Below are 14,238 nucleotides of genomic sequence, written 5' to 3' on the forward strand. Positions count from 1 at the left end.
TAACGTTGTGAAAATATTTTCTATTCAAATTTCATTTGCTCACACTTGGAGTATAAATAGAATCATTTCCTAGTATTCAGTACAAAAACTTTTTAAAGAGTGCAAAAGCAAGAAAATGCAGTGGACTATATCTGACTTTAAAAGTCAGCAGAATATTTTGCACACAACGTAAAATGTTTAATGTAGGTTGTTGATGCTACAGTCCTGAAACTAAATCTTCACACACCAGAAACCTCTATACAGACTTCATAGAGTGCACTACGTTGAAGTCGGGGGAAAAATGCATTCCTCTCCAGATTTCTATTGGTACATTTTAAGGACTGTAAAAATTACTGCATGTCCTGTGAGCCTATTTTGCTACATGAAAGTTGGAAGAACAGAATGGATTCTCTATTGGCCTGTAATTAAACCTCTGTCAAGTTGGAGGTGTTATTAAAAACCTGTAAAAGAAGCCTTATTGCAAAAAAAGGAAATAGCTTACTAAAGATGTACAGTAACTTAGTTAGTTAGTTATTAGCTTTATTACGTGTGCTGTGGATTTACTGCTGCTGATAGCAATATAAATCATTAATGTAGCAATATTTAATTAGAATAACTGCGTTAAGATCTATAATGAAATGAAATAAAAATCTAACAAAATACTGCAAATGATAAATGAACAAGTCAAGAACATGACCATGTGCCGAAGAGCTACTTCAGACCTCATGTCTCAAACATCCCCAGCATCTAGAGGAGACTAAGTCCAAGTATTACAATTAACAAGTATAGCCAAGCTGATCAAGCATATCCCAAACACTCCACAAACGATATAAGCCCTGAAACTAAGTCCTCAGATCTAAGCACTGGATCTCAAAGCAATTGCTATTCTAAAGCATTAGTATTATTACAGTTAGAACAGTGACTACATTAAAATAGTCTTACTCAGCATATCTATTCCCTGCAGCTTTTCCAAGTCTGAAAGAATGAGAGCTGGGTTAGGAGTCAGGAAAACCTGAGTTCAAATCACTGTGTGGCTTTGGGTAAATAAAAGGGCTAAACTCTGAGTTCCTCAGGTCAGGAAATACACCCCACTAAAGCCAGTGTTAGTTTAAGTATAATGACTGAGTAAAAACCAGAGGTTCAGATTTGGCCTTTAACTTCTCTATATCAGCTTCCCCAGTTGTGAAATAGAACAACAACACTTTACCTTATCTGCCTCATAGGGCTCTGGGAGGATTCATTAGTTAACTTTTGGTTAATATCTTGATCATGTGACATGCTACGTTAACTGTTAACTATTATTAGCAACTATTGTAGACACTTTGGTGTTTGGACATCTAGACAAATTAAAAAACCAAGTTTAATCCCACCAGCACTGCAGAGCAAAATCAAGGGTGGAAGATCAAAATGGTTTTGTTCTGCCTCCATAACTGTCAACCAAAATCTTTCAAAATTAAAATATATTGAGGATGTTTGAGGCAAAAACAACACAGCTGGACAGTCAAGCACAATTTATTTGTGACTTGCAAACTGAACACGTTTGGCACGACAGTCATTATAGGAGAATAAAAAAAAATAGATGTCATTTTTTAAGCCAAGCTACTATTTTGAATATAACCATACTTTAAAGGAATCACAACAGGAAAGTTTGGGAAAAGCCTTGAGCTTAGTAGATCTTCCTTTTACAACAATTCTAGGACCTTTCTACTTCTTCTTTATTTCTCAATAGATCTTTATTAGAGTTGGCTAAAAAATAGAGACAATTCATGAAAATGTTGTCCTTCTTTTTCACTGAAAAATTAAATTTGAATTCTTTTTACCAGCTCTGCTCTCTGTGTATAAGATGCCAAATTATTCCATTTATTATGCTCAAATAACTCCTATTCACTTTAATGAGAGATGCATGAGAATATCTGTCCTCAACAAAAAAGTGATGTGATAGAGTAGTGTTGGAATATTTTATTAGGTGAAGAGTTAAATCAAGAAGTGGATTTGCACATTTAATTAATATCAACACATATGTGTATAAAGTGCATTGAGATTATTAGGTGCTTTAAAAGTGCAAAGTATCAGTATCAGTGCTAAGAAGAGATAGTTTTATTTTTGCATTTCTAAACATACTGGGTTCAATTCTGACTTCAGTTACAGCTGTGCAACTCTGTTATTAGATAAGATTAGATTATAAAAATTAGATTATAAAAATTTTAGATTAGATTATAAAAATTTTTCCCGCCTGCAGTATAGTGGTTATAAAAATAATGTTGCTGTGGTAGCTGTTAGCAGGTGCAGACTTAAAAAACAATACAAATCTGCATTTGGAAGTAGCTTGTTTGCTGCCCCTTTTCTGTTCTCTGTCCCTCTCTCCACCCTCAGTCACTTTGTTTAGTGCTCCTAAAATGCTATTACCACTGATTTTGTAGGAGCAAATTTCACTTAGACTAGATACAGCAAATTATCCCAATAAGAACGTGTTGCACTGTTCAGTGTTGAAATTACAAATTCTTACTAGCATGAGAAAATTGCCCCCGATATCACAAAGACAATGGACTTGAACCTGCTAGCAAGGAGGTGGAACCTGCCTCAAATTCTATAGATTTCATACAGTTAAGAGCCCAATCTTGTGAGGTGCTGAGCATCTTTAGCTCCAGTTGAACTCAAGCATAGTTGAAAGCACTGAGTGAGGAATGAGGAAGCTAGCTACCTTTCGCATCTCAAAGATTGCCCTTGTCACCCTAGAAAAGCTAATTTTAAAACTTCTCAAGAACTTTTTCTTTTATTTATAAATAGTAGAATATAAATGTTCCAAACTCTTGGAGATCCAACTTCAGACCTGCTATCATGTAATGATTCTACTTTCTAAGGTATTTAAATAGCACTAATCGCCATTTTTCAAGAGAGAAACACCATCAACACATGGCACTTAGGAGTTTAATTATCCCCTCAAATCCAACTGAACATGAAAGTAACCCTTTTCTTTAAAAATTTTTGCCCTTCTTTATTTGACAAATGTTTTACAATGGGCCTTTCTTCTGCACCTGTAGGTGTGAATGTATCTGCTTCCTTCTCTCTTTCTGTGCCACCACCAAAAAGTTCATCAGGAAAATACATTCACTGTTTCGGGCAGAGTGTTTGTCGGGTAATTACTGCAGCAGATACTTATAGACTCAATTTTAGGATGAATCATAACAACAGTGGCAATATTTTTTAAATGATTTCACAGCAGAAAAATGGATATTTAAACTTTAGAGAATATTCTTCACGTCATCACTGAGAATTTAGCTTAAGCCACAGTAGGAGGGCTCAAATTCTCTCCCCCCCTATTCTGGGAAGGACAGTGATAAATGGTTTAATAATTACAGCAAAATAAAAAATTGCTGTAAATAACCTAAGACCAATTTTGCTCTCAGCTAAACCGGAATAAATCCAGAGTAAATCCATCAAAGTTAATAAGATTTCCAGGATTTACACCAATGTAACAGAAAGCCAGTGAGCTTGTAGACTACCACGATGCAATTAGGTGGTGAGGTTTTATTGTAAGTGACTGTAGTAAAGACTGAATTTCAGAAACTAAAGAGAAAGAGAGAAAAGAACATTTATACAAACTATTTATTACCAGTGATTGTCTGTATTCAGTTGCTGTTTCTTAAACTGTGTGTTTGAAAGGGCTTTATTTTTCTCAACCCTGCTTGGCCTTCTTAGTAATTTATTTATGATATCATAGGATATTGCCTTGAAAATGATTGAGAAATCACAAATTTAGCAAAATAACTTCACTGTAGCAGTCAGAAAGAATGGATTGTATAGGAAAAGCCCACATGTAAACACAAATATGTTCATATGATCAACAATAAAACAGGTAAAGAAAACTACAAAAACAAAAGAAAAGTAATGGATGTATGTTTAAATAAAATAGGTTTTTAAATTCCTCCACTGTTGTCAGATCGTAAACATATTCAGCCACAGAAGTTTCTGTAATCAGATACCAAATATTACAGCATAAATGTGAGCTGCAGCTATATTTTTGGGGTTTTAGAAACCTCAATTTGTTTTGAAATTTTTGTTCCAAATTTCAGCAAAGCAAAAATAGGTCAACACAATTTTAAAACCAACAAGATACATTTTTAACATACAAATATGACTGGCCTAGAAAAATGTAGTGTTTTTGCTTTTGTTTCTCTTACAGGATTTAAAACAGACCAAAATGACAGGATGATTTTTCTGAAACTTTATTGCTTTTATTTGCTAGAAACCAATTTTAGACTTAATTAGTTTTCTAATTTCATTCACTAGAATCATCTGTATCATCAAAATCATCATCATCATCATCATCATCTGACCAGTCAAATTCTCTGAAACCCACAGCCATGTTGATTTTCTTCCCCTTTCTCATAGAGGTGGTTTTAGAAGAATTCTTTTTGGCTTGCATGTTTATCTGCATTCCAGAATGCAGGACAGATCCTGCTTGGTTCATAGAGAAGATACCCCCAAAGCCCTTCATCATCAAGGCCTGCAGACTTTGGTTCATGCCAGCTACCTCCCCGTTACTTGTTGCTGTGATCTGACATGACATCTCTGCACTGTTTGATTCCTCTGTTTTAGTTTCAAAGTAAGACTCCTGAGACATTCTTGCACCAATAGGTAAGAAAAGCTATTTAAAGGAGGAAAGGACAGAGTAAAAAGGAAAGTTAGAACCAATTCAATTCAAGGCAAAAAAAGACACTACCAGATTAGTTAGCAATAAACAGAAAGCAAAATGATTAGTGAATCAAAACATGGAGCTCAAGTAAGAATTCATTAAAACAGACTTGGCTTAAATTTTTTTAAAATGAAAGAGCAAAACCACCACCAAACAGTGTGCAAAGGACCACAGGTAGCCCACCTTTCATGTTGAAAGAAGTTCCAACTTTTGAATCTCTCATTTTGTACCATACAACATGGTTTACAACATGGTCTCTAACCCATGTGGACTTTACCACAGGAATCTGGGTACAAGCAGAGCCATGTCTCGATTGAGTTGCTTAATTTTAGTATTCAGAATTGAACAATAAATCAACTTAGGGTTAAAGAACCCAGACAAGACCCTGGTGCAGAATGAAACGTTTTTTCCAGAGGTCAGAAGATACCACAGCAGTAATGTGTATGTAGATCTAGATAGATTGAATTACCTTTTTGTTCACCATTTTTGAGGTCACAATCAAAAAGAGGGTTATAGACCAATCCTACCACCGTTAAAGTCAGAGACAAAATTTTTACCAACTTCAACGGAAGTAAGAGCAGGTCTCTAGTTCTGGACTATTAATAAATTGCTTCCGTAAACCTACATTTGGTGAGTTTCTGTATACTCTGCAATACAAGGCATTGCGGATTTAATCTCCACCTACACATCAGGGCATTATCCTGACCTAGTTTGTTACTACTATTTTTTTCCAACAGAATGAAAAATGTCCTCTGGAGCTAAATCACGATTAATGCCTCTTCATGGAGGCCAAGCTAGTAACCTCTGTGACATACCTGCTCTCCACAGTGAGCAAGAACTCTGGTGTTGGATTCAAAATTAACAGCATGTTATGTTGTTTCTGTACTGCTGAAATGGCTTTTATTTCCACAGCTGTTTTCCAAACTAAGTTTGTATTGCTTTCCAGACATCTTGCTTAACCTAATCACAACTGCTCAGTCTGTTTTCTGCTCACAATTTGTTACTGGGAAAATTATTACAATGGGGTGGAACACATGGGGAACCATTAAATCATTCTCCTTAAATCACAGAGCTCTAGCTATGAATAATATGATGCCTCTTACTTAAGATTTAATTTTATACACTGCAAGCTGTATAGGGAAAAAAAGTCACATATGTCACCTTCTACCATAAAATCTTACTCAGTACAAAAAAAGCAAGGCTCCCATTTATGGCGGTTTGGGGAGTAGTACTTAGAAATCTTGAGCATAGTTTCAGGGTGCCCAGATTATACTACTCCAATGGCAGAGAGCGATTTCAGCCCCTATGTGGGGATTTTAGGCATATCAGAATCCTCCTTATGCATGGGAGGAGTCCCCCATAAAAATCTACAAAGCTACTACATTGTCCTCCTTCAAGTGTTTCTCTAAATCTCACCTCCGTCATGATGGCTACACAACATTTGACAATGGCTAGGCAGCTGATGTGCTGTGACTACTACTCATTATGCTAACTATAATTACCTCACTGTTCCTTGTGTTCCCCCATGTATTTGTTGTACCCACCTGTTGCCTCTTGTCATATACGAAGACTAAAGCCCAGATTTTTAAAGGTGTTTGGGTGTTGCTGAAATCAGCACTGCAACGCCAAACTGATGTAAAATCTGAAGTTTCACTTTCACAAAGGATTTGGGCACTTGTGATTTTAAGGCCCACTGGGGCATGTCTACACTGCAATTAAAAACCTGTGGCTGGCCCGTGACAGCTGACTTGGGCTGCAGGGCTGTTTACTGCAGTGTAGACTTCCGGGCTTGGGTTGGAGCCCAGGCTCTAAGACCCTTTGAGGTGGGAGGGTCCCTTAGTTCAGGCTGCAGCCTGAGCCCGGAAATCTACACCGCAATTAAACAGCCCCTTAGCCCAGGCCCCATAAGCCCAAGTCAGTTGGCACAGGCCAGCTGTGGGTTTTTAATTGCGGTGTAAACATACCCATTGTTTGGGATGGGATTTAGGCTCCTAAGTGCCTAAATCCCTTTTGAAATGAGACAGGTGTTGCAATATTTAGTGCAGAAGTGCCTAGAGACCTTTCAAAATCTGTGTGTAAGAGCTCGCTGGGGGAGTGTGACAGAGTGCAGGGAGTGAACTCTGATCATCCCAGAGGAAGCTGATTGAGGTAATTATCTAATCAGGTGGAATGGGTGGAATAAAGATTCAATTAGCCCATCAGCCCACGACTGATAAAGATGGACGGGAAGGAAGAGCTGGGGACAGGAGAAGAGGGCTAACTGAGCCCAGTCACATGGAGTCCTGAGGGAGAGGACCAAAGAAAACAAGGTTACTTACCTTTGTAACTGTTGTTCTTCGAGATGTGTTGCTCATATCCATTCCAGTTAGGTGTGTGCGCGCCGCGTGCACAGCCGTCGGAGAAACTTTTACCCTAGCAACACTCAGCGGGTCGGCTGGGCGCCCCCTGGAGTGGCGCCACCATGGCGCCGCATAAATACCCCAGCCGACCCGGCCACCCTTCAGTTCCTTCTTACCGCCCGTGTCGGTCGTTGGAACAGTGGAGTGCAGTTTACCTGACCTCCCCATTTTCCCTAGCTAATCGCTCGTTTTTTGTTCTTTGTTACTTAATCGTTCTTGTTTTACATAGTTAATTAGTTTATTGACAGTTTAAAGTTATAGTTGTTAGTGTATTTGTTAGTAATAGTTTTCCCTGGTGGGCTCTCAATCTATTTGCTGACGAACAAGAGGACCCTGCCCTGCCTCATCGGGAAGAGGAGGGATATCCCGGGAACAAGTGGGTCCTGAATGGCACTGTGCTCCGTGGTTCCTGCTTGAGATGCTCCGGGGAGTCTGGAGGACTGGAATGAATGTCCTGACTTGCGTGAGAGGCGGGACACGGTGGCTTCGCCCCTGCGCTCCGAAGAAGATAGGCGCGCGGCATGGGAGCACCTGGGCTTATGATATGCCCAGGTGTCCAAAAGGGCCATTCTGTTCCTTGCATTCGGGACGTGCATCTTGAAACAGTCCCGCGCGCTATGTAGTATGCTCGTCCCGTCTCTAGTAACTACACCTGGAGAGGCGAACTCCTGACCGGCCGGCACGGAGGAGCACAAACGTGGGCAACGAGTTGCAATAGATCGAAGCAGCTCTGGGTTTGGGACCGGTGCGGTACGGTATCGGTACCGGAGGCCCGACCGACCTCGAACCCCCCCACGCTTGTCCGGAGGGTCAACCAGGACCCGGCCTCATGCAGATGTCTCCGTGAACGACTTGGTCCGTGTAGCGGTGCGAAGACTCGACGGTGCCCGAAATAGCGGACCAGGACGAGAGATGCCAGCGTCTGTCGTGAGCTGGTCCGAGGTGAGCAGTGCGAGTGACTGTTGCGGACGGGAAGTACGCCGCCGAGATTGTGAGCAGCGACTGGAGCGGACCGACGTCGCCCATCGGGCGTGACAGAGCGCCTTGTGGTAGAGCGGCTTGCCTCTGAGAGAGTCGCGATCCGGCGTCCGAGGCACCGACATGCCGGGTCCGTCAGGGCAATGAGGTCTTCTTGCGCCTGAAAAGTCTCGGCGTCTCGTGCGCAACGCCTGAGCGCGACTATGGCGGTGCGGGAGCTTCAGTGCACGGACCTCACGGCCTCGTGGGGCTGGAGTCTAAGCGGCGGTTTAGGCGGTCCGCAACCGGCCGGTGCGGGCGGTCTGCCTGTTGCAGTCTCTGCCTGCGGTGCGGCGTAGAGACCTCATCAGCTTGCCGACTTGACCTCGAAGAGCACGGCGTGGTTTTCTTCGCGATCGCGTCGCCCGAGTGGACCTGAGGAGCTTCGCTGCTGACCGTGCTCGTGCCGAGGGGCGCGTCACTCTATGCGCTATATCGGGCCGGCGAGGTGCTAATGCAAGTTCCATAGAGGATGCGAGTCTAGCGTCCCGCTCTTCTTGTGCGCGCTTCACCTTTTTGCAAATGGGACTTAGAATAGGATTCCCAAGGCATTAAGACGAGATGTGGGGACTCCGCGCATTGGCTATTGCAGGCGAACACTGCTTAAAGCCAGGCGAGCAGCTGGCTAGGTACGGGCCGGGAGAAGAGCCACAACGAGGGGAAACCCCACCTCTGGAAGACGGAGTAAATGATGTCCGGCCGGATCGACCACTCGTGGCAGAGGAAGGACCTGCTCAGCCGATCCGCCAGGGTGTTCCGACTCCTGGGAGGAAGGATGCCACCAGGTCCACCTGGAGGGCTATGCAGAAGTCCCACAGTTGAATAGCCTCCAGACACAGGGGAGACGAGCGGGTCCCTTCCTGCTTGTTGATGTAGTACATGGCCGTTGTGTTCCGTAAAGACGGAGACACAACGGCCACGAAGGTGCTGTTGGAACGTCTGGCAGGCTAGACGAACAGCTCTCAGCTCTCGGACGTTGATATGGAGGTTGAGCTCGTCGGCTGACCAACGGCCCTGGTCTGCAAGCGACCTAGATGGGCTCCCCAGCCGAGGGATGACGCGTCCGTCGTAAAGGGTTAGTGACGGTTGCTGCGGATGAAATGGCATCCCCGCACAAACCAGAGACGGGTCCAACCACCAGTCGAGGGAGCGTAGGGGACCTGGAGGGATCGTGAGCAGCACGTCCATGGAGTCCCTGCGCGGGCGGAAGACCGAGTGGAGCCACGTCTGAAAGGGCCGCATGCGGAGCCTGGCGTACTTGGTGACATAAGTGCATGCAGCCATATGTCCCAGAAGAGCGAGGCAGGTGCGAGCTGAGGTTAGATGAGCGGCTTGCAAGCGCCGTATGAGTGAAGTGATCGCCAGGAAGCGGGCTTGCGGTAAGTAGGCTCTGGCGAGGGAGGAGTCCAGGGTCGCTCCTATGAAGTCCAGTCTCTGTGTTGGAATGAGAGTGGACTTCTCCGGATTGAGGAGGAGGCCCAAGCGGCCGAAGAGGTCCGTGATCACGGAAACGTGATGACGGACTTGGGCTTGCGAGGCGCCTTTGATGAGCCAGTCGTCCAGATACGGGTAGACATGTATCTGCTGCCTGCGAAGGTGGGCGGCGACGACTGCCATGCATTTTGTAAAGACCCTTGGGGCCGTAGACAGGGCCAAAGGGGAGGACAGCGAATTGAAAGTGGTGTTTGGTTGATTGTGAACCGAAGGTACTTCCTGTGGCGGGGGAAGATCGCTATGTGGAAGTACGCGTCCTTCATGTCGAGGGCGGCGTACCAGTCTCCAGGATCCAAGGAGGGGATAATAGTTCCCAGGGAGACCATGCGGAACTTCAACTTGCGTAGCCACTTGTTGAGTCCCCGCAAGTCGAGAATAGGTCGGAGCCTCCCTTGGACTTGGGGATGAGGAAATAGCGGAGGAGTAAAATCCCTTCCCCCTCTCGGGTAGCGGAACTTCCTCTATGGCTCCTGCAGTGAGGAGAGATTGCACCTCGTGCCAGAGGATTTGCTCGTGAGAGGGGTCCCTGAAGAGGGACCGGGAAGGGGGTGGGAAGGCGGGGATGAAGCAAACTGGAGGTGGTATCCTTGCTTCACCGTGCGTAGCACCCACTGTCGGAAGTAAGATGTGACCCACCGGAAGGAAGTAGGAGAGGCGGTTGGAAAAGGGGGGAAAAGGATCCTGAACTGAGTCTGGTAGGCCGTCCCGGGCGTACCTTCAAAAATTGCCCTTGGGCCCTGGTGGGGCCTTAGAGGGACCTTGAGACTGCCCCGCGTGGGGGCCAGACTGGCGCCTTCGCCCACCCCGGCCTCGCCTTCTATTGAAGTCCTGCCGGTTTCGAGGCGGAAAGTACGGGCGGCGGGGTTGGGGCCTAAAGGCCTACGTTGGGTCACGGCGGTGTGCATCCCGAGGGACCTCATGATCACCCTGTTGTCTTTTAGGCTTTGCAGCCGAGGGTCCGTTTTGTCCGAGAACAAACCCCGGCCCTCAAAGGGTAAGTCTTGTAGGGTGTACTGCAGCTCCGGTGGCAGGTTGGAGGCCTGGAGCCAGGAGATTCGCCTCATTGTGATACCTGAGGCTACAGTCCTGGCAGCCGAATCGGCCGCGTCAAGGGAAGCTTGGAGGGAGGTCCTGCCAACCTTTTTGCCTTCCTCCACAAAAGCTGCGAACTCCTGGCGCGAGTCCGGGGGCAGCAACTCAGTAAAGCGGCCAACCTCCGTCCAGGTGTTAAAGTTGTAGCGGCTCAACAGAGCCTGCTGGTTGGCCACTCGGAGCTGTAAGGCACCTGCCGAGTACACCTTAACGGCCTAGCAGGTCCATCCGCCTAGCCTCTTTGGATTTTGGGAGCAGGCGCCTGTTGGCCGTGGCGCTCCTCTCGTTGACAGATTGTACAACTAAAGAGGAGGGTGGAGGGTGGACGTACAAGTGTTCGTACCCGGGAGGGCACCATGTACCTCCTCTCCACCCCTTTAGCCGTCGGCGGAATGGAGGCTGGAGACTGCCACAGGGTATCAGTAGCAGCCTGGATGGTCCTGATAAATGGCAGGGCCACACGCGTCGGGGTATCAGCGGCCAGGATGCTGACCCACCGGATCGTCCACCTCCGGCACTTCCTCTACCGGGAGGTTTATGTTGAGAGCTACCCGGCGAAGAAGGTCCTGGTGGGCTCTCAGATCTATTGGCGGCGGCCCCGAAGAAGAGGACCCCGCCACGGCCTCATCCGGGGAAGAGGAGGAGGATATCCGGGAACGAGTGGGTCCTGAATGGCACTGTGGTCCTGTGGCCGTTCCTGCTCGAGATGCTCCGGGAGTCTGGAGGATGGATGACATGGTCCTCTGACTCTGCCAGGAGGAGGGCGGGATATGGTGGCTTCCGGCGCCCTGCGTTCCGAAACAAGTGTAGGGGCCGGGACCAGGGGAGCACCCTGGGCTTGATGGTATGCCCAGGGTGTCCAGAAGGGCCATTGCTGCTGTCCTGCATCCGGGGGACGTGCATCTTGAAACAGTCCCGCGGCCATGTCAGTATCTCGGTCCCGGCTATAGTAACTACCGGCCTGCGAGGAGGCCGACTCCTGACCGGCCGGCCACGGAGGAGCCGCAAACGTGGGCACCGAAGTGCCAATAGATCTGAGCAGCTCTGGGTCTTGGGACTGGTGCCGGTACGGGGTATCGGTACGCGAGCCGCGAGCCCGGGACTGCGACCAGCTCTGTGCCGGGAGGTCGACCGGGACCTCGAGCCCTTATGGCGAGATCGGCTCCGTGAACGACGGTCCCTGTAGCGGTGCCGGGAGCTCGACCAGGTGCCGCGAATAGCGGGACGGGGAGCGAGAGCGGACCGGCGTCGTGGTGAGCGGTGCCGCGACGGTGAGCGGTGCCGCAACGGTGAGCGGTGCGAGGCGGTGATGCGCAATGGCCCGGTGCCGAGTGAGCGGTGCCGCGAGCGGTGCCGAGGTGGCGGTGCGGTGGCCGCGGTGCCGTGGTGAGCGGGTGTGCGAGGCGAGCTGCGGGCTGAGCGGGAGCGACGCCGAGATGTGGAGCGGCGACGGGAGTGGGACCTCGAGCGGCGGCCATCCGGAGCTGTGACAGAGGGCGGCTGCAGTAAGAGCGGCTTGCCTCTGGAGAGAGTCGCACGCGGACCGGCGGTGCCGAGGGCACGGGCGGTGCCGGGTCAGTCAGGGCAATGAGGTCTCTTGCCGCTGAAAAAGTCTCCGGCGTCGAAGGCAAGGTTAGCTCGACCACGGCCGGTGCCGGGGAGCTTCCAGGCGCCGGACTCGACGGCCCTCGTGGGGCTGGAGTCAACGGGGCCGGTTTAGGCGGCGCCGCAACCGGGCCGGTGCTGGGGCGGTCTGCCTTAAAGGTCACAGTCTCTGCCTGCGGTGCGGCTGTAGAGGTGCCCGTCCGAGGCTTAGCCGACTTCGACCTCGGAGAGAGGGAGCAGCGTGGGGCTTCCTTCGGCGTCGGCTGCGCCGGTGCCGAGGAGCCTTCGGTGCTGACCATGCTCGGTGCCGACTGGGGGCGGCGTCACTCACTTGCTGGTTAGTACTCGGTGCCAGCGAGGGGTGCTAATGCCGCTTCCATAGGAGCTGCCGGAGTCTAGCGTCCGCTCCTTCTTCGTGCGCGGCTTAAAAATGCTTGCAAATGGGGCACTTCGAAGATAAGTGCGATTCCCCAAGGCACTTAAGACAGGAGTCATGGGATCTCCTGTCGGCATTGGCCTATTGCAGAGCCGAACACTGCTTAAAAGCCCCCGGCGAGCCAGGCATGGCTACGGTACCGGCGCGGGGTAGGGGAAGAGCCCCAGCACCCCGCGAAAACTATTACTAACAAATACACTAACAACTATAACTTTAAACTGTCAATAAACTAATTAACTATGTAAAACAAGAACGATTAAGTAACAAAGAACAAAAAACGAGCGATTGGCTAGGGAAAATGCGGAGGTCAGGTAAACTGCACTCCACTGTTCCAACGACCGACACGGGCGGTAAGAAGAAACTGAAGGGTGGTCGGGTTGGCTGGGGTATTTATGCGGCGCCATGGTGGCGCCACTCCAGGGGGCGCCCAGCCGACCCACTGAGTGTTGCTAGGGTAAAAGTTTCTCCGACGGCTGTGCATGCGGCGCGCACACCCCTAACTGGAATGGATATGAGCAAACACTCGAAGAAGAACCATAGATATTGTAAATCTCCTGTTACACAGGGACTGTTGTGCTAATGGCGCAAGAACTTAAAATAAAATAAAAGGGTGCTGTGAAGTCCATGCAATGTCTGTGGGGAACGGAAGGACGGCTTGTTACAGGTAGGGACTGTCTTTATGTTATGAGTGTGCGGGGCTTAGCACAAAAGAGCCCTGCTCCATCACTGGGTTTCCAGTTGCAACCACAATAGAAATCCATAATATTTTTTTTAAATGGCCAGACCTAAGCACATTGCCATCCAAGTTAATTCTGAATTTGGTGCACACCTTCACCCGGGGTGGCTCTATGTTTTTTGCCGCCCTGAGCACGGCAGTCACGCGCTTGCTGCGCTGGTGCCTGGAGCCGCACCTGCCTTCACCAGTCCCTCCCAGTTTTCCTTCCTCTAGCACACCCAGCTCATTCCCCTCTCTGTGGCCTTTCCTCCTTCAGATGGGTGTCCTGTTGTGGAACCAGTGTGTGCAGCGGGTTATGTTTTATTCTCCAAATTAGCCCCAGATTCCTTTGTGCAGCAGTGCTTTACAAGAGATGTTGTGGCCACAGACTATCAGACTCAAAAAGTGCCAGAGCAGACACCAGGTTCATGCAGGTGTGGGGAGAGCTGCTCAGGACTGGCCCCTTAAATGTGGCAACCATCTATTCAGACTATGCCTAACACAGCTCGATTCCCAGAACAGTTTCCCTGTGCTTGTTCCTGTGCATTAACTTCAAACACATCTAGTTGCTTCACCTACAGTAGATTTCTCTTCAAGCAAACTCCATGGAGCAGGTGGGCTTTATTTCAAAAAAATCTTTTGGGTGCTACCGCACTAAAAGACTGAGGAATAGAGAAACTTGTGGCCTTCTGGATGGATCACACCCTTCAAAACCCATGGAGCCCAGGGATCTTTGAGGAAAGACTCTCCAACCATTGCAGATCCTCAGGCTCCTGTGCTGCTCTCTGGGGTGCCCCGCTAGCAG

General features: G+C 48.2%; 1 protein-coding gene across 3 annotated transcripts in view; it reads right to left on the reverse strand.

The window, feature by feature from the left end:
• The window catches only part of MAP3K20 (mitogen-activated protein kinase kinase kinase 20), a 146,630-nt gene that overhangs the window by 28,633 nt on the left and 103,759 nt on the right, over nt 1–14,238 (reverse strand). The window contains exon 12 of one of the 3 annotated variants that reach the window (XM_032784580.2): nt 1,691–4,627. The exons of 1 other annotated variant lie outside the window; for it this stretch is intronic. In XM_032784580.2, the coding sequence (XP_032640471.1) occupies nt 4,259–4,627 (369 nt within the window). In that variant the 3' untranslated portion in view covers nt 1,691–4,258. Of the gene's footprint in view, nt 1–1,690; nt 4,628–14,238 lie in introns of those variants that run through there. One more of the 3 variants, XM_075070111.1, reaches the window with a different exon arrangement.

The sequence above is a fragment of the Chelonoidis abingdonii genome, chromosome 10 (genome assembly GCF_003597395.2).
Source record: "Chelonoidis abingdonii isolate Lonesome George chromosome 10, CheloAbing_2.0, whole genome shotgun sequence".
Classification (NCBI taxonomy): Eukaryota; Metazoa; Chordata; order Testudines; family Testudinidae; genus Chelonoidis; species Chelonoidis abingdonii.